The following is a 25,573-nucleotide window of genomic DNA, read 5'->3' as shown; positions in this document are numbered from 1 at the left end:
CCTCGATTAAGTCAACATAACTGGAGCATTTCCACAAGGAAAAGATTAAGCGGGGTAACAACACAGCTACCATCTTTCTTCTATTTTTTGCTTTACGATAGTGTATTGGAAACGGTTTAGACAACAGCATGAATTCCGTTTGCATGAGACAAGGCTTTAAAAAATATATATAACACACTGGTACAGATATGCTTCTGAAAGTAATATATGGGTTACTTGAAAAAGTAACTAATAATATTACAATATTTGAAGACACTAACTTGTTATATTGCTCTGTTACTCATAAAAATATTACTGTAATATATTACTGTAAGTAATTATTACCCCCAACACTGGTCCCAAGTGATTCTGTTGCAATTGGTCTATTTGGAACTCTGTGTTGTGTATTGCTTTGGTATGATTTGTTGCTTAAATGGCAAATGTGAGAAAGTACACATTGTGTTGTGTTACAGTCTGAATTTAAAATGGAATCAATTGAGATGTTGTGTCACCGGCCTACACACAATACCCCATAATGTCAAAGGGGAATTGGTTATACAGTGGGGAAAAAAAGTATTTAGTCAGCCACCAATTGTGCAAGTTCTCCCACTTAAAAAGATGAGAGAGGCCTGTAATTTTCATCATAGGTACACGTCAACTATGACAGACAAAATGAGAAAAAAAAATCCAGAAAATCACATTGTAGGATTTTTAATGAATTTATTTGCAAAATATGGTGGAAAATAAGTATTTGGTCAATAACAAAAGTTTCTCAATACTTTGTTATATACCCTTTGTTGGCAATGACACAGGTCAAACGTTTTCTGTAAGTCTTCACAAGGCTTTCACACACTGTTGCTGGTATTTTGGCCCATTAATCCATGCAGATCTCCTCTAGAGCAGTGATGTTTTGGGGCTGTCGCTGGGCAACACAGACTTTCAACTCCCTCCAAAGATTTTCTATGGGGTTGAGATCTGGAGACTGGCTAGGCCACTCCAGGACCTTGAAATGCTTCTTACGAAGCCACTCCTTCGTTGCCCGGGCGGTGTGTTTGGGATCATTGTCATGCTGAAAGACCCAGCCACGTTTCATCTTCAATGCCCTTGCTGATGGAAGGAGGTTTTCACTCAAAATCTCACGATACATGGCCCCATTCATTCTTTGCTTTACACGGATCAGTCGTCCTGGTCCCTTTGCAGAAAAACAGCCCCAAAGCATGATGTTTCCACCCCCATGCTTCACAGTAGGTATGGTGTTCTTTGGATGCAACTCAGCATTCTTTGTCCTCCAAACACGACGAGTTGAGTTTTTACCAAAAAGTTCTATTTTGGTTTCATCTGACCATATGACATTCTCCCAATCCTCTTCTGGATCATCCAAATGCACTCTAGCAAACTTCAGACGGGCCTGGACATGTACTGGCTTAAGCAGGGGGACACGTCTTGCACTGCAGGATTTGAGTCCCTGGCGGCGTAGTGTGTTACTGATGGTAGGCTTTGTTACTTTGGTCCCAGCTCTCAGCAGGTCATTCACTAGGTCCCCCCGTGTGGTTTTGGGATTTTTGCTCACTGTTCTTGTGATCATTTTGACCCCACAGGGTGAGATCTTGCGTGGAGCCCCAGATCAAGGGAGATTATCAGGGATCTTGTATGTCTTCCATTTCCTAATAATTGCTCCCACAGTTGATTTCTTCAAACCAAGCTGCTTACCTATTGCAGATTCAGTCTTTCCAGCCTGGTGCAGGTCTACAATTTTGTTTCTGGTGTCCTTTGACAGCTCTTTGGTCTTGGCCATAGTGGAGTTTGGAGTGTGACTGTTTGAGGTTGTGGACAGGTGTCTTTTATACTGATAACAAGTTCAAACAGGTGCCATTAATACAGGTAACGAGTGGAGGACAGAGGAGCCTCTTAAAGAAGAAGTTACAGGTCTGTGAGAGCCAGAAATCTTGCTTGTTTGTAGGTGACCAAATACTTATTTTCCACCATAATTTGCAAATAAATTCATTAAAAATCCTACAATGTGATTTTCTGGAAAAAATATTCTCAATTTGTCTGTCATAGTTGACGTGTACCTATGATGAAAATTACAGGCCTCTCTCATCTTTTTAAGTGGGAGAACTTGCACAATTGGTGGCTGACTAAATACTTTTTTTCCCCACTGTATATAAATGGTTACAAATTAATCAAAAAGAAAAAGCTGAAATGTCTTGAGTCAATAAGTATTCAACCTCTTTGTTGTGGCAAGCCTAAATAAGTGCAGGAGTAAAAATGTGCTTAACAAGTCAAACACACTACCAGCCAAAAGTTTGGACACACCTACTCATTCAAGGGTTTTTCTTTTTTTTTTTTACAATTTCTACAATTGTAGAATAATAGTGAAGACATCAACACTATGAAATAACACATTTGGAATAATGTAGTAAACAGAAAAGTGTTAAACAAATCAAAATATATTTTATATTTGAGATTCTACAAAAATAGCCACAGTTTGCCTTGATTACAGCTTTGCACACTGTTGGCATTCTCTCAACAAGCATCACCTGGAATGCTTTTCCAACGGTCTTGAAGGAGTTCCCATATACAGTGAGGGAAAAAAGTATTTGATCCCCTGCTGATTTTGTACGTTTGCCCACTGACAAAGACATGATCAGTCTATAATTTTAATGGTAGGTTTATTTGAACAGTGAGAGACAGAATAACAACAAAAAAAATCCAGAAAAACGCATGTCAAAAATGTTATAAATTGATTTGCATTTTAATGAGGGAAATAAGTATTTGACCCCTCTGCAAAACATGACTTAGTACTTGGTGGCAAAACCCTTGTTGGCAATCACAGAGGTCAGACGTTTCTTGTAGTTGGCCACCAGGTTTGCACACATCTCAGGAGGGATTTTGTTCCACTCCTCTTTGCAGATCTTCTCCAAGTCATTAAGGTTTTGAGGCTGACGTTTGGCAACTCGAACCTTCAGCTCCCTCCACAGATTTTCTATGGGATTAAGGTCTGGAGACTGGCTAGGCCACTCCAGGACCTTAATGTGCTTCTTCTTGAGCCACTCCTTTGTTGCCTTGGCCGTGTGTTTTGGGTCATTGTCATGCTGGAATACCCATCCACGACCCATTTTCAATGCCCTGGCTGAGGGAAGAAGGTTCTCACCCAAGATTTGACGGTACATGGCTCCGTCCATCGTCCCTTTGATACGGTGAAGTTGTCCTGTCCCCTTAGCAGAAAAACACCCCCAAAGCATAATGTTTCCACCTCCATGTTTGACGGTGGGGATGGTGTTCTTGGGGTCATAGGCAGCATTCCTCCTCCTCCAAATACGGCGAGTTGAGTTGATGCCAAAGAGCTCAATTTTGGTCTCATCTGACCACAACACTTTCACCCAGTTCTCCTCTGAATCATTCAGATGTTCATTGGCAAACTTTAGACGGCCCTGTATATGTGCTTTCTTGAGCAGGGGGACCTTGCGGGCGCTGCAGGATTTCAGTCCTTCACGGCGTAGTGTGTTACCAATTGTTTTCTTGGTGACTATGGTCCCAGCTGCCTTGAGATCATTGACAAGATCCTCCCGTGTAGTTCTGGGCTGATTCCTCACCGTTCTCATGATCATTGCAACTCCACGAGGTGAGATCTTGCATGGAGTCCCAGGCCGAGGGAGATTGACAGTTATTTTGTGCTTTTTCCATTTGCAAATAATCGCACCAACTGTTGTCACCTTCTCACCCAGCTGCTTGTCGATGGTCTTGTAGCCCATTCCAGCCTTATGTAGGTCTACAATCTTGTCCCTGACATCCTTGGAGAGCTCTTGGGTCTTGGCCATAGTGGAGAGTTTGGAATCTGATTCATTGATTGCTTCTGTGGACAGGTGTCTTTTATACAGGTAACAAGCTGAGATTAGGAGCACTCCCTTTAAGAGTGTGCTCCTAATCTCAGCTCGTTACCTGTATAAAAGACACCTGGGAGCCAGAAATCTTTCTGATTGAGAGGGGGTCAAATATTTATTTCCCTCATTCAAATGCAAATCTATTTATAACATATTTTTACATGCGTTTTTCTGTTGTTATTCTGTCTCTCACTGTTCAAATAAACCTACCATTAAAATTATAGACTGATCATTTCTTTGTCAGTGGGAAAATGTACAAAATCAGCAGGGGATCAAATACTTTTTTCCCTCACTGTATGCTGAGCACCTGTTGGCTGCTTTTCCTTCACTCTGCCGTCCGACTCATCCCAAACCATCTCAATTGGATTGAGGTCGCGGGATAGTGGAGGCCAGGTCATCTGATGCAGCACTCCATCACTCTCCTTCTTGGTAAAATAGCCATTACACAGCCTGGAGGTGTGTTGGGACATTGTCCTGTTGAAAAACAAAAAATGATAGTCTAACTAAGTCCAAACCAGATGGGATGGCGTATCGCTGTAGAATGCTGTGGTAGCCATGCTGGTTAAGTGTGCCTTGAAGTCTAAATAAATCACAGACACTGTCACCAGCAAAATACCTCCTCCTCCATGCTTTACGGTGGGAATCACACATGCGGAGATCATCCGTTCACCCACACCTCGTCTCACAAAGACACGGAGGTTGGAACCAAAAATCTCAAATTTGGACTCCAGACCAAAGGACACATTTCCACTGGTCTAACGTCCATTGCTCGTGTTTCTTGGCACAAGCAGGTCTCTTCTTATTGGTGTCCTTTAGTAGTGGTTTCTTTGCAGCAATTCGACCATGAAGGCCTGATTCACACAGTCCCCTCTGAACAGTTGATGTTGAGACGTGTCTGTTACTTGAACTCTGTGAAGCATTTCTTTGGGTTGCAATTTCTGAGGCTGGTAACTCTAAAGAACTTATCATTTGCAGCAGAGGTAACTCTGGGTCTTCCATTCCTGTGGTGGTCCTCATGAGAGCCAGTTTCATCATAGCGCTTGATGGTTTTTGCGACTGCACTTGAATAAACTTTCAAAGTTCTTGAAATGTTCCATACTGACTGACCTTCATGTCTTAAAGTAATGATGGACTGTCATTTCTCTTTGCTTATTTGAGATGTTCTTGTCATAATATGGACTTGGTCTTTTACCAAATAGGGCTATCTGATGTATACCCACCCTACCTTGTCACAACAAAACTGATTGGCTCAAACGCATTAAAAAGGAAATAAATTCCACAAATTTGTCATGAACCCTGCATCCTGAGTCGGTTCCTGCCTGTGTTGTCATTTTCTGCTCGGAATCTCCAGTTTCCTGAGGGTTCTGGAACGCTCCCTGCCTGGTTGCCGGGCGACGTTGCTAGGCGGGAGCTCTCCTGATTAACCGCACCTGCATCCCATCAGCGATCTGCACACCTGGTCCTGATCATCACCCTTTTTAAGCTCTGACCTGACATCCATTCCCTGCCGGATCGTTAGCCATGAACAGTATGTTTGTCAGTGTATCAGCCTTGGAGCTGGAGCTTCTAGTTTTGTTGTTTTGCACCTTGTTGGCTTGCTGTGTACTTACCTCCGTTTTGTTCTATCTGCAGTCACTCACCCGGAACCTTCACCCAACCCCTGCCTGGTGGTCGGCGGCTGCCGAGCCATTATTGGACCTGTCACTGCACCCCCACCAACTCATCTCCGCCGCCCGCTCTGTTCCCTGGATTATTCAGCATCGCTTTTGAATCTGTTAAATAAATATTCACCTTCGTTTCAACTCACCTTGTCCTGGTCTGCTTCTGGGTTCTGGCTTTGTAACCCGTGACAGAACGATCCGGCCAGTAATGAACCCAGCGGACCTGGACTCTGTTCGCCATGCCATTACCCATCAGGAGAAGATGTTGGGACACCATAGCACGGCACTACAGGAGATAGCGTTGTCAGTTCGGAACCTTTCTACCAGTCTGACGAAGATCCAGGCCCAGCTCAGTTTGCCGGTGGAGAACCCACTACCGGTTTCACCCATCTCGCCTGCCGCTTCTGGAGCTGTGTCCTTCCGTGAGCCCAAGGTTCCGACGCCGGATAAATATGAGGGGGAGCTGGGAAGATGCCGTTCTTTCCTTATGCAGTGTGGATTGGTGTTCGATCTACAGCCCAACTCTTATGCCACAGACAAGGCTAGGATAGCCTTTGTTATTGAGTTGCTGCGTGGTCGAGCGCTGGAGTGGGCTTCAGCCGTTTGGGAACGACAGGACACCTGCATGGCTTCATACCAGGAGTTCACGGCCGAGATGAGGAAGCTATTCGACCATTCCGTCCGAGGTATGGACGCAGCTAGGCGCCTGTTTTCGCTTCACCAAGGAACTCGCAGCGTTGCCGACTTCGTGATCGAGTTCAGGACGTTGGCTGTGGAGAGTGGGTGGAATGAGGAGTCTCTGCAAGCGGCCTTTTACCAGGGCCTGTCGGAGCAGCTCAAGGATGAGTTGATCTCCTATCCGGAGCCTAGTGACCTGGACAGCTTGGTAGCCTTGTCTATTCGGGTGGATAACCGAGTTCGAGAGCGAAGGAGGGAGAAGCAATGGGGCCCGTCCAGTCGATCAGCTTCTCAGTTCCCAGTCGGGTCGGGGGGTGGACCAGAATACGTCGATCATTGTCCACCACACAGGATTAGTGGAGAGGTCCTGCCTCCCGATTCTGAACCCATGCAAGTGGGGCGGCACGGGTTAACCAAGGAGGAGCGCCAACATAGACGTAAGACCAACTGCTGCCTCTACTGTGGTAGTTCGGGACATTACATCTCCACTTGTTCCCGGCGGTCGTCAAACTGCTCGGCTCGCTAAAGTTGGGAGGACTTTTAGCGAGCCAGTTTCAACCTCTCAATACCTCTGTCAGACCCCGTTTCCCGGCTACCCTCATGAACAGGAATCAGAGCTTAGCGATTAACGCTTTTGTCGATTCAGGTGCCGATGGGAGCTTTATTGATGCCGAAGTGATGGAACAGCTGGGGCTTTCCAAGGAGCAATTACCGGAAGCCATTGAAGCTACCACTCTGAACGGCAGTAGTCTGGTACGTATCACGATGAGGACTGAACCGGTTAAGATGCTGTTGTCAGGGAATCATTCTGAGGTGATCTCATTCTTCATTCTGCCTTCTTCCCATGTTCCTCTGGTCCTTGGATACCCCTGGCTGAAGGAACACAATCCCACGTTCGATTGGGTGACTGGCAAGGTAACTAGTTGGAGCCTTGATTGTCATGCTAACTGTCTCAAGACTGCCTGTTCCCATTCGGTTCCCAGTCAGGTGATTGAGGCTAAACCCCCAGATTTGTCCCTGGTTCCCGAGACATATCACGATTTGGGGGAAGTGTTCAGTAAGCAGAGGGCTCTGTCACTCCCTCCCCACCGACCATATGATTGTGCCATCAACCTGTTCCCTGGAGCTGTCTATCCCAAGGGACGGTTATACAGTATCTTCCGACCTGAACGTGAGGCTTTGGAGACCTACATCAAGGAGTCCCTAGCTGCTGGTCTCATTCGTCCCTCGTCATCACCCCTGGGGGCAGGATTCTTCTTTGTGGGTAAGAAGGATGGCTCTCTTCGACCGTGTATTGATTATCGGGGGTTGAATGATATCACGGTTAAGAACAAGTATCCCCTGCCCTTGATGAGCTCTGCCTTCGACTCCTTACAGGGTGCTACTGTGTTCACCAAGCTAGACCTACGCAATGCGTATCACCTGGTCCGGATCAGAGAGGGGGACGAGTGGTTGACGGGTTTCAATACACCGATGGGTCACTTCGAGTATCAGGTGATGCCGTTTGGACTGACCAATGCTCCAGCTGTATTCCAGAGTATGGTGAATGACGTCCTGAGAGATATGATCGGTCTCTTTGTGTTTGTTTACCTGGATGACATTCTGATCTTCTCGAAGGAACCTTCCAACCACGTCCAGCATGTCAGGCAGGTTCTGCAGCGATTGTTGGAGAATCGTCTGTTCGTGAAGGCCGAGAAGTGCGAATTTCACGCTCACACTACATCCTTCCTCGGGTACATCATCTCCAGGGGAGAGATTAGGATGGACCAGGAGAAGGTTAGGGCGGTTCTGGAATGGGCCCAGCCCGGTACGAGATTGCAGCTCCAGAGGTTTCTGGGGTTTGCGAATTTCTACCGCAGATTCATCCGGGATTACAGTCGTGTGGCCGCTCCATTAACTGCCCTGACTTCCAGTACCAGGACCTTCAATTGGAATCCGGAGGCGGATCGAGCGTTCCTGGATTTGAAGAGGTGATTCACCAACGCACCGATTCTCTCTCAACCTGACACGGCCCGTCAGTTCGTCGTTGAAGTGGATGCGTCTGATGTGGGGGTTGGCGCCATCCTGTCCCAGCGATGCTCCACTGACGGTAAACTCCATCCCTGCGCCTACTACTCTCGTCGTCTTTCGTCTGCGGAGAGGAACTACGATGTGGGTAACCGGGAGCTTCTCGCGGTGAAGCTTGCCTTGGAGGAGTGGCGCCACTGGTTGGAGGGGGCGGAGCAACCGTTTATTGTCTGGACTGACCACAAGAATCTTGCTTACGTGCAATCGGCTAGACGTATCAACTCCCGTCAGTACAGGTGGTCTTTGTTTTTCGGACGCTTTAATTTTTCCCTGACGTTCCGACCTGGATCTAAGAACGGCAAGGCGGACGCCTTGTCCCGGATGTTCTCCAAGACGGAGGAGAGTGGGGCCAAGACCGAGACGATTCTTCCCCGGAACTGTGTCGTGGGAGCGGTTATGTGGAAGATTGAGGAGGAGGTTATGGCGGCCCTTCGGACGCAGCCCGGTCCCGGTAACGGTCCACCCGGTCGGTTGTTTGTGCCTGAGTCGGTTCGTTCTGCTGTCCTCCAATGGTCCCACGCCAGCAAGATGGCTTGTCACCCTGGCGTGGCTCGGACGATGGCGTTACTTCGCAGACGATTTTGGTGGCCTGCCATGGGAGAGGATACTCGGAGGTTTGTTGCTGCCTGTCCAGTGTGTGCGCAGAATAAGAGTGCCAATCGGCCCAGCTCTGGACTACTTCACCCCCTCCCTATTCCCCGGCGACCATGGTCGCATCTGGCCCTGGACTTTGTCACTGGGTTGCCCTCTTCTGAGGGGAACACGGTCGTTCTGACTATCGTGGACAGATTCAGCAAGTTCGCCCACTTTGTGCCCATTTCCAAGCTTCCCTCTGCCTCTGAGACGTCCGAGATCCTGGTTAGGGAGGTTTTCAGGGTCCACGGGTTGCCCAGTGACATCGTTTCCGACCGTGGTCCTCAGTTTACCTCTGCTGTCTGGAAGTCCTTCTGTTTGGCCATTGGAGCTACAGTCAGTCTCACATCTGGTTTTCACCCCCAATCTAATGGTCAGGCGGAGAGAGCCAACCAGAAGATGGAATCCACGCTACGCTGCCTTGTCTCCTCCAACCCCACCTCCTGGGTCTCTCAGTTGCCTTGGGTTGAGTATGCCCACAATACTCTCCCTACATCTGCCACTGGGATGTCTCCCTTCCAGTGCCTGTATGGCTACCAACCTCCCTTGTTTCCTTCTCAGGAGAAGGATCTCTCAGTGCCCTCTGTTCAGGCCCACATTCGTCGTTGCCACCGGACCTGGCATCGGGCCAGAAAGGCCCTCCTTAGAGTTTCTGACCGGTATCAGCTCCAGGCGAATCGTCGCCGGATTCCCGCTCCCACCTATACCATCGGAGATAGGGTCTGGTTGGCCACACGGGATCTGCCTCTACGGACTGAGTCTAGGAAACTGTCACCGAAGTTCATTGGTCCGTTTGTGGTGGAGAAGGTGATCAATCCTGTTGCAGTTCGACTCAAGTTACCGAGAACGCTCAGAGTCCATCCCACCTTTCATGTCTCCTGCCTCAAGCCTGTTCTCCTCAGTCCTCTGTTGCCCCCTCCGCCTCCTCCTCCTCCCCCTCGGATGATCGGAGGTGGTCCTGCCTACACGGTGCGACGCATTATGGATTCCAGACGGCGGGGCCGGGGTTTCCAGTATCTCGTGGACTGGGAGGGGTATGGTCCTGAAGAGAGGAGTTGGATTCCTCGGCGACAGATCCTTGATGCTGACCTCCTTCGTGACTTCTACCGCCTCCATCCTGGCGCTCCGGGTAGTCCGCCCGGTGGCGTTCGTCGGAGGGGGGGTACTGTCATGAACCCTGCATCCTGAGTCGGTTCCTGCCTGTGTTGTCATTTTCTGCTCGGAATCTCCAGTTTCCTGAGGGTTCTGGAACGCTCCCTGCCTGGTTGCCGGGCGACGTTGCTAGGCGGGAGCTCTCCTGATTAACCGCACCTGCATCCCATCAGCGATCTGCACACCTGGTCCTGATCATCACCCTTTTTAAGCTCTGACCTGACATCCATTCCCTGCCGGATCGTGAGCCATGAACAGTATGTTTGTCAGTGTATCAGCCTTGGAGCTTCTAGCGTTAGTTTTGTTGTTTTGCACCTTGTTGGCTTGCTGTGTACGTACCTCCGTTTTGTTCTATCTGCAGTCACTCACCCGGAACCTTCACCCAACCCCTTCCTGGTGGTCGGCGGCTGCCGAGCCATTATTGGACCTGTCACTGCACCCCCACCAACTCATCTCCGCCGCCCGCTCTGTTCCCTGGATTATTCAGCATCGCTTTTGAATCTGTTAAATAAATATTCACCTTCGTTTCAACTCACCTTGTCCTGGTCTGCTTCTGGGTTCTGGCTTTGTAACCCGTGACAAAATTAACTTTTAGGAAGGCACACCTGTTAATTGAAATGCATTCCAGGTGACTACCTCATGAAGCTGGTTGAGAGAATGCCAAGAGTGTGCAAAGCTGTTATCAAGGCAAACAGTGGCTATTTGAAGAGTCTCAAATATAAAATTAATTTGGATTTGTTTAACACTTTTTTGGTTACTACATGATTCCATATGTGTAGCGGGTGATGTTGGACAGAGTCAGATGCAGGAGAGGAAATCACAGAATAAATGGTTTAATCAATAAACAGTGGTACGCAGCAATGCATAATACACACCAGTGCGGACAAATGGCGTACTGGGGAAATAAAGGCACACACGGGTGAATAACCCAGCGATACACAATAGAATCGAGCTCCACCAAGCTATAATCTCCGCTACAATAAACAATCACACACAAAGACAAGGGGGCAGAGGGAACACTTATACAGGTACTGATGAGGGGATATGAACCAGCTGTGTGTAATAAACAAGACAAAACAAATGGAATGAAGATATGAGGAGTGGCAGTGGGTAGAAGGCCGGTGACGACGAACGCCGAAGCCTGCCCAAGCGTAACGCCCGCTCTATGTCCGTGTCCATCGCCCACACTACCGGCGCCACAATGCAGAAGGCCGGGAGTATGGGGGTGTGGTCTATGGGCCTCTCGTCTGTGACGTACAGCCATGACAGTGCGTCTGCCTTCACGTTCTTAGTACCCGGTATGTAGGATAGTATAAAATCAAACCGGGTGAAGAACAGGGCCCACGTGGCCTGGCGAGGGTTCAGCCTCCTTGCTGCCCGGATGTACTCCAGGTTACGGTGGTCAGTCCAGACAAGGAAAGGGTGTTTCGCCCCATCGAGCCAGTGCCTCCACAAAGTTAGGGCTCTGACAACAGCCAACAGCTCCCGATCACCAATGTCGTAGTTCTGCTCCGCCGGGCTGAGCTTCTTGGAGAAGGCGGCACAGGGGTGGAGCTTGGGTGGCGTGCCCGAGCGTTGAGATAGGACAGCGCCTATCCCTACCTCGGACATATCCACCCCCACTATGAACGGTAGTGATGGATCGGGATGGGCCAGTACCGGGGCTGAGGTGAACAGAACCCTCAGGTTACTGAAAGCCCTGTCAGCCTCAGCAGACCAGCGGAGCCTGGACGTCCCACCTTTCAACAGAGAGGTGATGGGAGCTGCGACCTTGCCAAAGCCCCGGATAAACCTCCGATAGTAATTCGCAAAGCCAATATTGCGCTGCACCTCTTTGACTGTGGTTGGAGTCGGCCAATCACGCACGGCTGAAATGTGGTCTCCCTCCATTTCCACACCTGAGGTGGTAATGCGGTATCCGAGGAAGGAGACAGACTGCTGGAAAAACAGACCGTTTTCGGCCTTGGCATGAAGGTCATTTTCCAACAGTCGGGCCAGCACTTTGCGAACCAGGGACACATGCTCGGCGTGTGTAGCGGTTGATGAGGGCTCGCTCGTTCCACACGGACCCAGCCGCTAGAGTCCTGCGTGGTCCTCGTCCCCTGCCTCAAATGGACCAGACGGTCGCCCGCCTCTCTCCCTTCGGGAGGGTGATAGAAGACGGCCCGGAAGAGGCGAGCGAGCGACCTCCCCGTAGTTGTCCAACACGGCTCCTCCTTCACTCCAGACCGCGTTGGCCCACTCCAGGGCTTTACCCGAGAGGCAGGAGACGAGGGCGGACACCTTCTCCCGCTCCGAGGAAGCGGGGCTGATGGTGGCAAAATAGAGGTCCAGCTGCAGGAGGAAACCCTCGGTCAGGACAGGTGAATCCCTCTGGGTGCTGGGGTGTGGCTTCGACGAACGCCAAAGCCTGCCCGAACAACGAGAGGAGGCAGCTTCGGAGGAAGTTGTGACAATATGTGTTATTTCATAGTTTTGATGTCTTCACTATTATTCTACAATGTTGAAAATAGTAAAAATAAAGAAAATCCTGGAATGAGTTGGTGTGTCCAAACTCTTGACTGGTACTGTAAGTTGCATGGACTCAATCTGTGTGCAATAATAGCATTTAACATGATTTTTGAATGACTACCTCATCTCTGTACCCCACACATACAATTATCTGTAAGGTCGCAGTGAATTTCAAACACAGATTCAACCACAAAGACCAGTGAGGTTTTCTAATGCCTCACAAAGAAGGGATCCTATTGGTAGATGAAAAAGGTGTAAAAAAAAAACAGACATTGAATATCCCTTTGAGCATGGTGAAGTTATTAATTACACTTTGGATGGAGTATCAATACACACAGTTAGTACAAAGACAAATGGCATCCTTCCTAACTCAGTTGCTGGAGAGGAAGGCAACCGCTCAGGGATTTCACCATGAGGCCAATGGTGACTTTAAAACAGTTAAAGAGTTTAATGGCTGTGATAGGAGAAAATTGAGAATGGATCAAAAACATTGTAGTTACTCCACAATACTAACCTAAATGACAGAGTAAAAAGAAGGAAGCCTGTACAGAATACATATATTCCAAAACATGCATCCTGTTTGCAATAAGTATCTAAAGTAAAACTTCAAAACGTGGCAAAGAAATTAACTTTATGTCCTGAATACGAAGTGTTATGTTTAGGGCAAATCCAACACAACATATCACTGAGTACCACTCTTCGTATTTTAAAGCATGGTAGTGGCTGCATCATATTATGGGTACTCTTGTCATCGGCAAGGACTAGGGAGTTTATCTGGATAAAAATAAACAGAATAAAGCTAAGCACAGGCAAAATCCTAGAGGAAAACCTGGTTCAGTCTGCTTCCAACAGACACTCCGAGGCAAATTCACCTTTCAGCAGGACAATAACCTAAAACACAAGGCCAAATATACACTACAGTTGCTTACCAAGACAACATTGAATGTTCCTGAGTTGCCTAGTTAAAGTTTTGGCTAGACTTCAAAATGGCTGTCTTTGAATGATGAACCAACTTGACAGAGCTTGAAGAATTTTGTACAATCCAGGTGTGCAAAGCTCTTAGAGCAGGGGTGTCAAACTCATTCCTTGGAGGGCCTAGTGTCTGCTGGTTTTTGGTTTTCCTTTCAATTAAGACCTAGGCAACCAGGTGAGGGGAGTTCCTTACTAATTAGTGACATTAATTCATCAATCAAGGGAGGAGCGAAAACCCGCAGACACTCGGCCCTCCGTAGAATACGTTTGACACGTGCCTTAGAGACTTTCCCAGCAAGACTCACAGCTGTAATCACAGCCAAAGGTGATTCTAACATGTATTGACTCAGGGGTGTGAATACTTATGTAAATTATAAAAACATGTTTTAAATTTGTCATTATGGGATATTGTGTGTAGATGGGAGAAATAAAATGCAATTTAATCCATTTAGAATTTTAGGCTGTAACAAAATGTGGAATAAATCAAGGGGTATGAATACTTTCTGAAGGCACTTTATATTCTGAGAACATGGTAACTAGTGTTGTCACGATACCAGAGGCAAAGGAAGCAAAGGAATCAAAACATGAAGCGGACTAGATTTCTTGATGAAAACAGTCCTAATGTTGAAAAATGTTGTCACCCAGTCATATTTATTTATTTGACAAGCTATAGCACACAATATTTACAAAAGTAGGTTTTAAAAGGACCATAGAGTAAAGTCTCCATCATGTTTTCTTTTTTGCCAAGGAAAATCTGGTATCGTAGTATCGAGATACTGGTATTGTGACAACACTAATGGCAACCATGTCCTGTGTATGTTTGATATGACGTTGATGGAATTCTCCTAACCCTCAGAAAACTGGACACAGGAATGTTCTTGCAACGTTCTCATGACACGTATCTAGAACATTAATATATTATATTCTGAGAACATGGCAACCATGTAACATTACAGAAACATTCTCTCTCAGAATTGTTAGCCGGGTTTTGCTTCCCATTGATAAATTAAGTAGAAATCTATTATTTTAAAAGCCTGTTATTAATTAAATGAAGTGCTTTTTAATATAGACCACATGAAAGAATGTTAAAATTAGGGAAAATCAAGATTTTATTTGACCATTACACCTCAAAATGCACTGGATTGGTGGAATGACCCAAATAAGTAAATGTTTTGCCTCACGGTTAGCCAAGATGCTTAGCTAGCCAGCTAAAATGGTTTACAGTTAGTTAGCAAGTGCTTCTACACTATTTTGCTAGCTATTGTAGCGCTGCCATGTCAATGATCATCTGTCTAAAAAAATTACGGGTGTCTCCAGTTGTGCATATCCACTTTATATGTTGTGGAGGACCAAGGCAGTCAGCACATGACTGGCATATTCACACGCTCTGGCCCAGATCCGTGACATCGGCCCAATGACCTTCTTTCCAGCAACACACTGACAACACACACACACAAACACACACATACACATCAGTCGGCAACACACACACACTCACTAAAACATCACGCTGTCAGTAAAATTAACCCTTACATACACACATATTATTATCCGGTCAAATACACACATATGCACGTGCACACATGCGTGCGCGTGTATACACACACACACACACACACTGCCATAAAAACATAATAAATTGATATCTTCCAGTCTAACAAATACAAAGGTGTTGCTGAAATAGGCTACATATGTGTCACATACTGGAATAACAACAGTTGTGTGCACACTAGAGGTCAAAGCAGAACCTGAGACAAAAACAGCAACAAGCTCTCCTTACACACACACACACACAAACTCCCCCAAAAATAATTCCCTCGCAGATACAGTGGGGAAAAAAAGTATTTAGTCAGCCACCAATTGTGCAAGTTCTCCCACTTAAAAAGATGAGAGAGGCCTGTAATTTTCATCATAGGTACACGTCAACTATGACAGACAAAATGAGGAAAAAAAACCCAGAAAATCACATTGTGGGATTTTTAATGAATTTATTTGCAAATTATGGTGGAAAATAAGTATTTGGTCAATAACAAAAGTTTCTCAATACTTTGTTATATACCCTTTGTTGGCAATGACACAGGTCAAACGTTTTCTGTAAGTCTTCACAAGGTTTTCACACACTGTTGCTGGTATTTTGGCCCATTCCTCCATGCAGATCTCCTCTAGAGCAGTGACTTTCAACTCCCTCCAAAGATTTTCTATGGGGTTGAGATCTGGAGACTGGCTAGGCCACTCCAGGACCTTGAAATGCTTCTTACGAAGCCACTCCTTCGTTGCCCGGGCGGTGTGTTTGGGATCATTGTCATGCTGAAAGACCCAGCCACGTTTCATCTTCAATGCCCTTGCTGATGGAAGGAGGTTTTCACTCAAAATCTCACGATACATGGCTCCATTCATTCTTTCCTTTACACGGATCAGTTGTCCTGGTCCCTTTGCAGAAAAACAGCCCAAAAGCATGATGTTTCCACCCCCATGCTTCACAGTAGGTATGGTGTTCTTTGGATGTAACTCAGCATTCTTTGTCCTCCAAACACGATGAGTTGAGTTTTTACCAAAAAGTTCTATTTTGGTTTCTTCTGACCATATGACATTCTCCCAATCCTCTTCTGGATCATCCAAATGCACTCTAGCAAACTTCAGATGGGCCTGGACATGTACTGGCTTAAGCAGGGGGACACGTCTGGCACTGCAGGATTTGAGTCCCTGGCGGCGTAGTGTGTTACTGATGGTAGGCTTTGTTACTTTGGTCCCAGCTCTCTGCAGGTAATTCACTAGGTCCCCCGTGTGGTTCTGGGATTTTTGCTCACCGTTCTTGTGATCATTTTGACCCCACGGGGTGAGATCTTGCGTGGAGCCCCAGATCGAGGGAGATTATCAGTGGTCTTGTATGTCTTCCATTTCCTAATAATTGCTCCCACAGTTGATTTCTTCAAACCAAGCTGCTTACCTATTGCAGATTCAGTCTTCCCAGCCTGGTGCAGGTCTACAATTTTGTTTCTGGTGTCCTTTGACAGCTCTTTGGTCTTGGCCATAGTGGAGTTTGGAGCGTGACTGTTTGAGGTTGTGGACAGGTGTCTTTTATACTGATAACAAGTTCAAACAGGTGCCATTAATACAGGTAACGAGTGGAGGACAGAGGAGCCTCTTAAAGAAGAAGTTACAGGTCTGTGAGAGCCAGAAATCTTGCTTGTTTGTAGGTGACGAAATACTTATTTTCCACCATAATTTGCAATTAAATTCATTAAAAATCCTACAATGTGATTTTCTGGAGAAAAAAATTCTCAATTTGTCTGTCATAGTTGACGTGTACCTATGATGAAAATTACAGGCCTCTCTCATCTTTTTAAGTGGGAGAACTTACACAATTGGTGGCTGACTAAATACTTTTTCCCCCCACTGTATACACACAGTGACAAAACTACTCACGCAGAAACACATTATGCTGTCCCTCATTTCTCCTCGAGATGGTCGAGCATACTGATGACATCAGTTATTGACTGGACACCACTCCGGAGCCATGGCAGACAGCAAAGCAGGACGCTACGCTAGCCTAATGCTAGCTCCCTTAGGTTTCTGTACTGTAGCCTGCCTACCATGTGTACAAAACATCTGCATGAGACTGGCTCCCTGCGACGGACATCTTGGATCTAAGTGAGGTGCTATCCAAGAGCCTGCCTGGCTGCTGCTACTGTAGCTGATCTAGTTGGGGCAGCAAGTCTGAATCTGTGTGTCTGCCTAGGCCAGTTATTAGCTGCTCCCAGGGGGAACACACAGGTAAACGACTGAATAAAAGGACAATTTATTACCTACACGTCATAAGCGAGCAAGGGTTAACTAACAGCGACATCAAATAAGCAGCGACATGTAAAGGAGCGAGCAGGAAGTGGTATAACCAGAGACAGCAGTACTGTAAGCATGTTCAACTGAAACACCCATATAAACAGGGATTCAACCTGCAGTATTACTGTTCTTTCCAACAAACCTCATCCTCTGCATGATAGCCAACAATACGTCCACCTGTAACCTTCATTTCTGTCATGTGACTGTGGACTAAAAGAGAAGTTTATCAAGAAGTGTATAGGAGATGTTGTGCCCACTGTGACAATTAAAACCTACCCTAACCAAAAACCGTGGGTAGATGGCAGCATTCACGCAAAACTGAAAGCGCGAACCACCGCATTTAACCATGGCAAGGTGACTGGGAATATGGCAGAATACAAACAGTGTAGCTACTCACTCCGCAAGGGAATTCAACTGGCAAAACATCAGTATAGAGACAAAGTGGAGTCGCAATTCAACGGCTCAGACATGAGACGTATGTGGCAGGGTCTACAGACAATCACAGACTACAAAAGGAAAACCAGCCACGTCGCCGACACCGACGTCTCGCTTCCAGACAAGCTAAACACCTTCTTCGCCCGCTTTGAGGATAACACAGTGCCACTGACGAGGCCCACTACCAAGGACTGTGGCCTCTCCTTCTCCGTGGCTGACGTGAGTAAGACATTTAAGCATGTTAACCCCCATAAGGCTGCCGGCACAGACGGCATCCCTAGCCACGTCCTCAGAGCATGCACAGACCAGCTGGCTGGTGTGTTTACGGACAAATTCAATTTCTCCCTTTCGCAGTCTGCTGTTCCCACATGCTTCAAGATGGCCACCATTGTTCCTGTACCCAAGAAAGCAAAGGTAACTGAACTAAATTACTATCGCCCCATAGCACTGACCTCTGTCATCATGAAGTGCTTTGAGAGACTAGTCAAGGATCATATCACCTCCACCTTACCTGTCACCCTAGACCCACTTCAATTTGCTTACCGCCCCAATATATCAACAGACGATGCAATTGCCATCACACTGCACACTATCCTATCCAATCATGACAAGAGGAATACCTACGTAAGAATGCTGTTCATTGACTATAGCTCAGCATTCAACACGATAGTACCCTCCAAGCTCATCATTAAGCTCAAGGCCCTGGGTCTGAACCCTGCCCTGTGCAACTAGGTCCTGGACTTCCTGACGGGCCGCCCCCAGGTGGTGAAGGTAGGAAACAACATCTCCACTTCGCTGATCCTCAACACTGGGGCCCCACAAGGGTGCCAGCTCCAACTCAATCATCAAGTTTGCAGACGAAACAACAGTAGTAGGCTTGATTACCAATAATGACGAGACCGCCTACAGAGAGGAGGTGAGGGCTCTGGGAGTCTGGTGTCAGGAAAATAACCTCTCACTCAACGTCAACAAAACAAAGGCGATGATCGTGGACTTCGGGAAACAGCAGAGGGTACACCACCCTATCCACATCGACGGGACCGCAGTGGAGAAGGTGGAAAGTTCCTTGGCGTACACATCACTGACAAACTGAAATGGTCCACCCACGTAGACAGTGTGGTGAAGAAGGTGCAACAGAGCCTCTTAATCCTCAGGAGGCTGAAGAAATGTGGCTTGGCACCTAAAACCCTCACAAACCTTTACAGATGCACAATTGAGAGCATCCTGTCGGGCTGTATCACCGCCTAGTACGGCAACTGCACCGCCCGCAACCGCAGGGCTCTCCAGAGGGTGGTGCTGTCTGCCGAACACATTACCAGGGGCAAACTACTCGCCCTCCAAGACACCTACAGCACCCGATGTCACAGGAAGGCCAAAAAGATCATCAAGGACATCAACCACCCGAGCCACTGCCTGTTCACCCCGCTATCATCCAGAAGGCGAGGTCAGTACAGGTGCATCAAAGCTGGGACCGAGATAATGAAAAACAGCTTCTATCTCAAGGCCATCAGACTGTTAAATAGCCATCACTAGCACATTAGAGGCTGCTGCTGCCTATTGAAATCACTGGCCACTTTAAGAAATGGAACACTAGTCACTTTAATAATGTTTACATATCTTGCACTACTCATCTCATATGTATATACTGTATTCTATTCTATAATATTCTACTGTATCTTAGTCCATGCCGCTCTGTCATTGCTTGTCCATATATGTGTATATTCTTAAATTCCATTCCTTACTAGATTTGTGTGTATTGGGTTTATGTTGTGAAATTGTTAGATATTACTTGCTACATATTACTGCACTGTCGGAGCTAGAAGCACAAGCATTTCGCTACACCCGCAATACTATCTGCTAAACACGTGTATCTGACAAATATATAAAATAAAATAAAATCAATGGTGCCGGAGAAGATGGCTGCCATTTTACAGCCCTCTAACCAAATGTACTATTATGTGTTTTTTTGCGTTATTTGTAATTTATTCTGTACATAATGTTTCTTCCACCGTCTCTTACGACCAAAAAGAGCTTCTGGATATCAGGACAGCGATTACTCACCTCGTATTGGACGAAGATTTTTTCTTCAACGAGTCGGACGCTAAAGATATTCTACAGACACCCGACAAGGCCCAAATCCCCTTCATTCGCATGAGAAAGAGACAGAGATATCGTGGACGTAGGTCGGGGTGCCTTGTAAGTATCCGACGGCGAGCGAGTAAACTGCCTCTTCCATCAATCCTATTAGCCAATGTTCAATAATTTGAAAACAAATTGGATGACCCAAGACTAAGGTTATCCTACCAATGGGACATTAAAAACTGTCATATCTCATGTTTCACCGAGTCGTGGCTGAACGACGACATGGATAACATACAGCTAGCGGGCTATATGCTACATCGGCAGGATAGAACGGCTGACTCCGGACTGTGTATATTTGTAAACAGCAGCTGGTGCACAAAATCAAATACTAAGGAAGTCTCAAGGTTTTGCTCGCCTGAGGTAGAGTATCTCATGATAAGCTGTAGACCACACTATTTACCAAGAGAGTTTTCATCTATATAGTTTTGTAGCTGTCTATCTACCACCACGAACCGATTCTGGCACTAAGATTGCTCTCAATGAGCTGTATAAGGCCATAAGCAAACAGGAAAACGCTCATCCAGAGGCAGCGCTCCTAGTGGCCGGGGACTTTAATGCAGGAAAACTTAAATCCGTTCTACCTCATTTCTATCAGCATGTTAAATGTGCAACCAGAGGGAAAAAAAACTCTAGACCACCTTTACTCCACACACAGAGACGCATACAAAGCTCTCCCTCGCCCTCCATTTGGTAAATCTGACCATAACTCTATCCTCCTGATTCCTGCTTATAAGCAAAAAATTAAGCAGGAAGCACCAGTGACTCGGTCAATAAAAAATTGGTCAGATGACACAGATGCTAAGCTACAGGACTGTTTTGCTAGCACAGACTGGAATATGTTCCGGGATTCTTCAGATAGCATTGAGGAGTACACCACATCAGTCACTTGCTTCATCAATAAGTGCATCGATGACGTTGTCCCCACAGTGACCGTACGTACATACCCCAACCAGAAGCCATGGATTACAGGCAACATCCGCACTGAGCTAAAGGCTAGAGCTGCTTTCAAAGGAGCGGGACTCTAACCCAGAAGCTTATAAGAAATCCCGCTATGCCCTCCGACAAACCATCAAACAGGCAAAGAGTCAATACAGTACTAAGATTGAATCGTACTACACCGGCTCTGACGCTCGTCGGATGTGGCAGGGCTTGAAAACTATTACAGACTACAAAGGGAAGCACAGCCGCGAACTGCCCAGTGACACAAGTCTACCAGACGAGCTAAATCACTTCTACGCTCGCTTCGAGGCAAGCAACACTGAAGCATGCATGAGAGCACCAGCTGTTCCGGATGACTATGTGATCACGCTCTCCGTAGCCAATGTGATAAGACTTTTAAGCAGGTCAACATTCACAAGGCCGCAGGTCCAGAGGGATTACCAGGACGTGTACTCCGAGCATGCGCTGACCAACTGGCAAGTATATTCAACAACATTTTCAACATGTCCCTGACTGAGTCTGTAATACCAACATGTTTCAAGCAGACCACCATAGTCCCTATGCCCAAGGATACTAAGATAACCTGTCTAAATGACTACCGACCCGTAGCACTCACGTCTGTAGCCATGAATTGCTTTGAAAGGCTGGTCATGGCTCACATCAACACCATTATCCCAGAAACCCTAGATCCACTCAATTTGCATACCGTCCCAACAGATCCACAGATGATGCATTCTCTATTGCACAACACACTGCCCTTTCCCATCTGGACAAGAGGAACAACTACGTGAGAATGCTATTCATTGACTACAGCTCAGCGTTCAACACCATAGTGCCCTCAAAGCTCATCACAAAGCTAAGGTTCCTGGGACTAAACACCTCCCTCTGCAACTGGATCCTGGACTTCCTGACGGGCCGCCCCCAGGTGGTAAGGGTAGGTAACAACACATCTGCCACGCTGATCCTCAACATGGGGGCCCCTCAGGGGTGCGTGCTCAGTCCCCTCCTGTACTCCCTGTTCACCCATGACTACATGGCCAGGCAGGACTCCAACACCATCATTAAGTTTGCCGACGACACAACAGTGGTAGGCCTGATCACCGACAACGATGAGACAGCCTATAGGGAGGAGGTCAGAGACCTGGCCACGTGGTGCCAGGATAACAACCTCTCCCTCAACGTGATCACGACAAAGAAAAATGAGGACTGAGCATGCCCCCATTCTCATCGACGGGGCTGTAGTGGAACAGGTTGAGAGCTTCAAGTTCCTTGGTGTCCACATCACCAACGAACTATCATGGTCCAAACACACCAAGACAGTTGTGAAGAGGGTACGACAAAACCTATTCCCCCTCAGGAGACTGAAAAGATTTGGCATGGGTCCTCAGATCCTCAAAAAGTTATAAAGCTGTACAATCGAGAGCATCCTGACTGGTTCCATCACCGCCTGGTAAGGCAACTGCTCGGCCTCCGACCGCAAGGCACTACAGAGGGTAGTGCGTACGGCCCAGTACATCACTGGGGCCAAGCTTCCTGCCATACAGGACCTCTATACCAGGCGGTGTCAGAGGAAGGCCCTAAAAATTGTCAAAGACTCAAGCCACCCTAGTCATAGACTGTTCTCTCTGCTACCGCACGGCAAGCGGTACCGGAGCGCCAAGTCTAGGTCCAAAAGGTTTCTCAACAGCTTCTACCCCCAAGCCATAAGACTCCTGAACAGCTAATCATGGCTACCTGGACTATTTGCACTGCCCCCCACCCCACCCCACCCCATCCCCCTCTTTTACGCTGCTGTTACTCTGTTTACTATTTATGCATAGTCACTTTTAACTCTACCCACATGTACATATGACCTCAATTACCTCGACTAGCCAGTGCCCCCGCACATTGACTCTGTACCGGTACCCCCCTGTATATAGCCTCCCTACTGTTATTTTATTTTACTGCTGCTCTTTAGCTATTTGCTTTTATTTTCTATTTTTCTTTAATTAACACTTTTTTCTTTTTTCTTTTTCTTTAAAAAAAAACGGCATTGTTGGTTAAGGGCTTGTAAGTAAGCATTTCACTGTAATGTCTACACCTGCTGTATTCGGTGCATGTGGCAAATACATTTTGATTTGATTTGATTTGAAATATATATATATATATATATATATATTATTATTATTATTTTTTTATGATGGTGCTGATGTTCTTTGTACATTTCAGTATCTTACTGGGCTCAGAGAAAGAGAGATGTGCCTGGATGTGTCCTCTCTCCATCCCGCTTTGAGACTTAGACCTAGGTCCCAGACCATGTAGGCCTACTGTAAAGCGCTACCTCAACCAAATCCACTAGAACGTCATGCCTCTGCCCTGTTGCTCACACTCTTTCACCCAAAGCATATACAACTAGAACATGTAGGCCTACTGTAAAGAGCTATCTCAACATACACTAGCCAACACCATGCCCACTGCCCTGTGGCAGTTGGTCTCACTCTTTCAACCAAAGCATATAGCGATTATTGTGAAGATAGTCTTAGTAGTAATAATTAAGTAGTAGCTAAGTAGATAGTGGTCTTACCTTGGTGGAGGCCATCTTGCTGACAGAGTGTCTGGTCTGCAGGGTCTCCAGTTGGTCCAGGCACCAGTCCAGTTCCTCCAGCGTCTCCGTGGCCAGCTTCTGGTAGGCCTCCTCTGGAGGGGAGAGACAGGGGACAGGGGACAGGGGAACAGGGACAGGGAGGGGTGGTGAGTGGTGCTGGTCAGTTTTGAGGCGCTTGACAGGGCTGTGCGATGTCATCTCTTGTGTTTTGTCGGCGATGACTCCGTAGACGAGCACCATGCCCGGGTTGCCAGTGTGGACGCATGGGTGACTCTTCATAGTAAGGGGGGCTTAGAGAGCAAAATCTGGCAATGGTGATGATAGCGTCCCCACAGAGATAGATTTAAAAGGGGGAAAAGACTAGTCTCTGAGATGGTCTCTAATTGTAGCTAAGTGTCTTTGATAACCCCTAAAGCATCAACAATCACCCATCTGTCCCTCTCTCAGTCCTCCTGAGAGTAGTTACAGTAGTAGTAGAAGTAGTTCTAGAATCCCAAGGAGAGAATGTTCCACGGAGTGCAATTCTAGTATCCACAATGCACAGTTCTACAATCCAGAGTGAGCGGTTCAAGAATCCACAACATACAGTTCTAGAATCCACAGTTCTAGCATCTAGGGGAGAAATAGTTCCACAATGTCACAATAGAATGAGCCCAGCCTTGCAAAAGCCCTTGAGGGAAAAGACAGCAAAGCACCCCCCCTGCTCCACGAGCAGAAAACAAAACACACACACGGAATCCAGTGTTTACACACAAATCTTTCAACGGTCCGGACGGAGTTGTGCTTTATCCAGCCCAAAGGATTCCCCGATCTGGGATTGCAGGAAAATCCGTCTCACGCATCTCTCCATGATCAACACTCTTCCTAAGGATATCTGGAATGAAAAACAGGAAAACTTCCTCAGCTTCTCATGATGAGGAGTCATCAACAAAGGAGAAGTCTAAAACAAAGCAAAGACCCCCTTCCAAACACACAAACCTCTTCCTCTACCCCCCCCCCCCCCCCCCCCCCCCTCTAAAGACAGAGAACCCCATTCATAGTCCACACACACACACAGAACCACAGATGAGCTTATTTCCTGTCTCAAATCCCCTTTCCTCCCTGCAACGATGACACACTGGCGATGACTGCTGCTCTGACAGACAGACGGATGGAGAGAAAGATCCAAGCAGGTCTGACTGTGGCTTAAGCAACACATCTATAGAAGGGAAGGCTGAGTCAAAATGCATGAGTCGAAAAACGCTTGCTTCCTGTGAGAACACTGGTCTGAGAGTAAAGCACAGCTCAGCACACGGGAAGAGCCGGACTGGAGCACCAGGACTGGACTGGGTTCACAGATTTAAATCTGAAAGTCTTTGAAGTTGCCTCTAACTACTGATCCAGGGTCAGATGTCTACTGAACCCCCAATGGTTAAGGTTGGGGTAAAATTAGGGTAATCTGGTCCTAGATCTTTACCACAGGTGCAACACAGACTGATATGCCCTGTTCGAAGACTTTGCAACCTTTCTACCTCCCTTCCTTGATGTAATCATTAATCTCACACCACTGAACAAGTGAAAGTGAACCCATGCTTTAAACTGTCTAATCATGTCCTAGATCAGTGATTACTATATGACTAGTGGTTCTGACTATAAAAACAGACAAAGAAAACATGATGACACACACATTAACACACACAATAATCTGAGTATTCCGCCAGTGGGATTTTGAATGGTAGTGAGTCAGGCTGAATCTTCTCACGATTAATCCTCATTAGTAAACGATGCAGGGGCTTTTCCGCTGAGCCACATATTCCCTGTGTTTTTCCTTAATCCCGGATTAGTCATCTGGAAATTTGATCAATCTAAAATGTGTGGTGGAACGAGTGTATGTGTGACACACACCATATTCTGTCTTTACGAAATACCATCATTTACCAACAGTATTATGATGTCCTCATGAGTTGTGAGGACAAAGCAAATGAACACCACAAATTGTTGTAGATAATATTTTTGAAGGCTGCGAAATACCCTGCCACGGTAGCTCAAGTAATACAATTCACTAATGTAAATCTGTTACATTTTAGGACAAATGGCATTCCATTAAAATGTGTCCC

The 25,573-nt window shown here is 46.7% G+C and overlaps 1 protein-coding gene across 1 annotated transcript in view; it reads right to left on the bottom strand.

The window, feature by feature from the left end:
* LOC311099358 (3',5'-cyclic-AMP phosphodiesterase 4D-like) overlaps positions 1 to 23,756 on the bottom strand; it is a gene marked incomplete at both ends in the record, with an annotated part of 37,809 nt that extends 14,053 nt beyond the window's left edge. Inside the window, one exon of the mRNA XM_084140076.1 lies at positions 23,457 to 23,756. Within this exon, the coding sequence (XP_083996202.1) occupies positions 23,457 to 23,756 (300 nt within the window). The remainder of the gene's footprint in view (positions 1 to 23,456) is intronic.
* Between the last annotated feature and the right edge of the window lie 1,817 nt (positions 23,757 to 25,573).

This window comes from Coregonus lavaretus, assembly GCF_964263955.1.
Source record: "Coregonus lavaretus genome assembly, chromosome: 24".
NCBI lineage: Eukaryota > Metazoa > Chordata > Actinopteri > Salmoniformes > Salmonidae > Coregonus > Coregonus lavaretus.
Note: the sequence above shows the minus strand (reverse complement) of the source record. Positions and strands in the feature narration are given on the sequence as shown.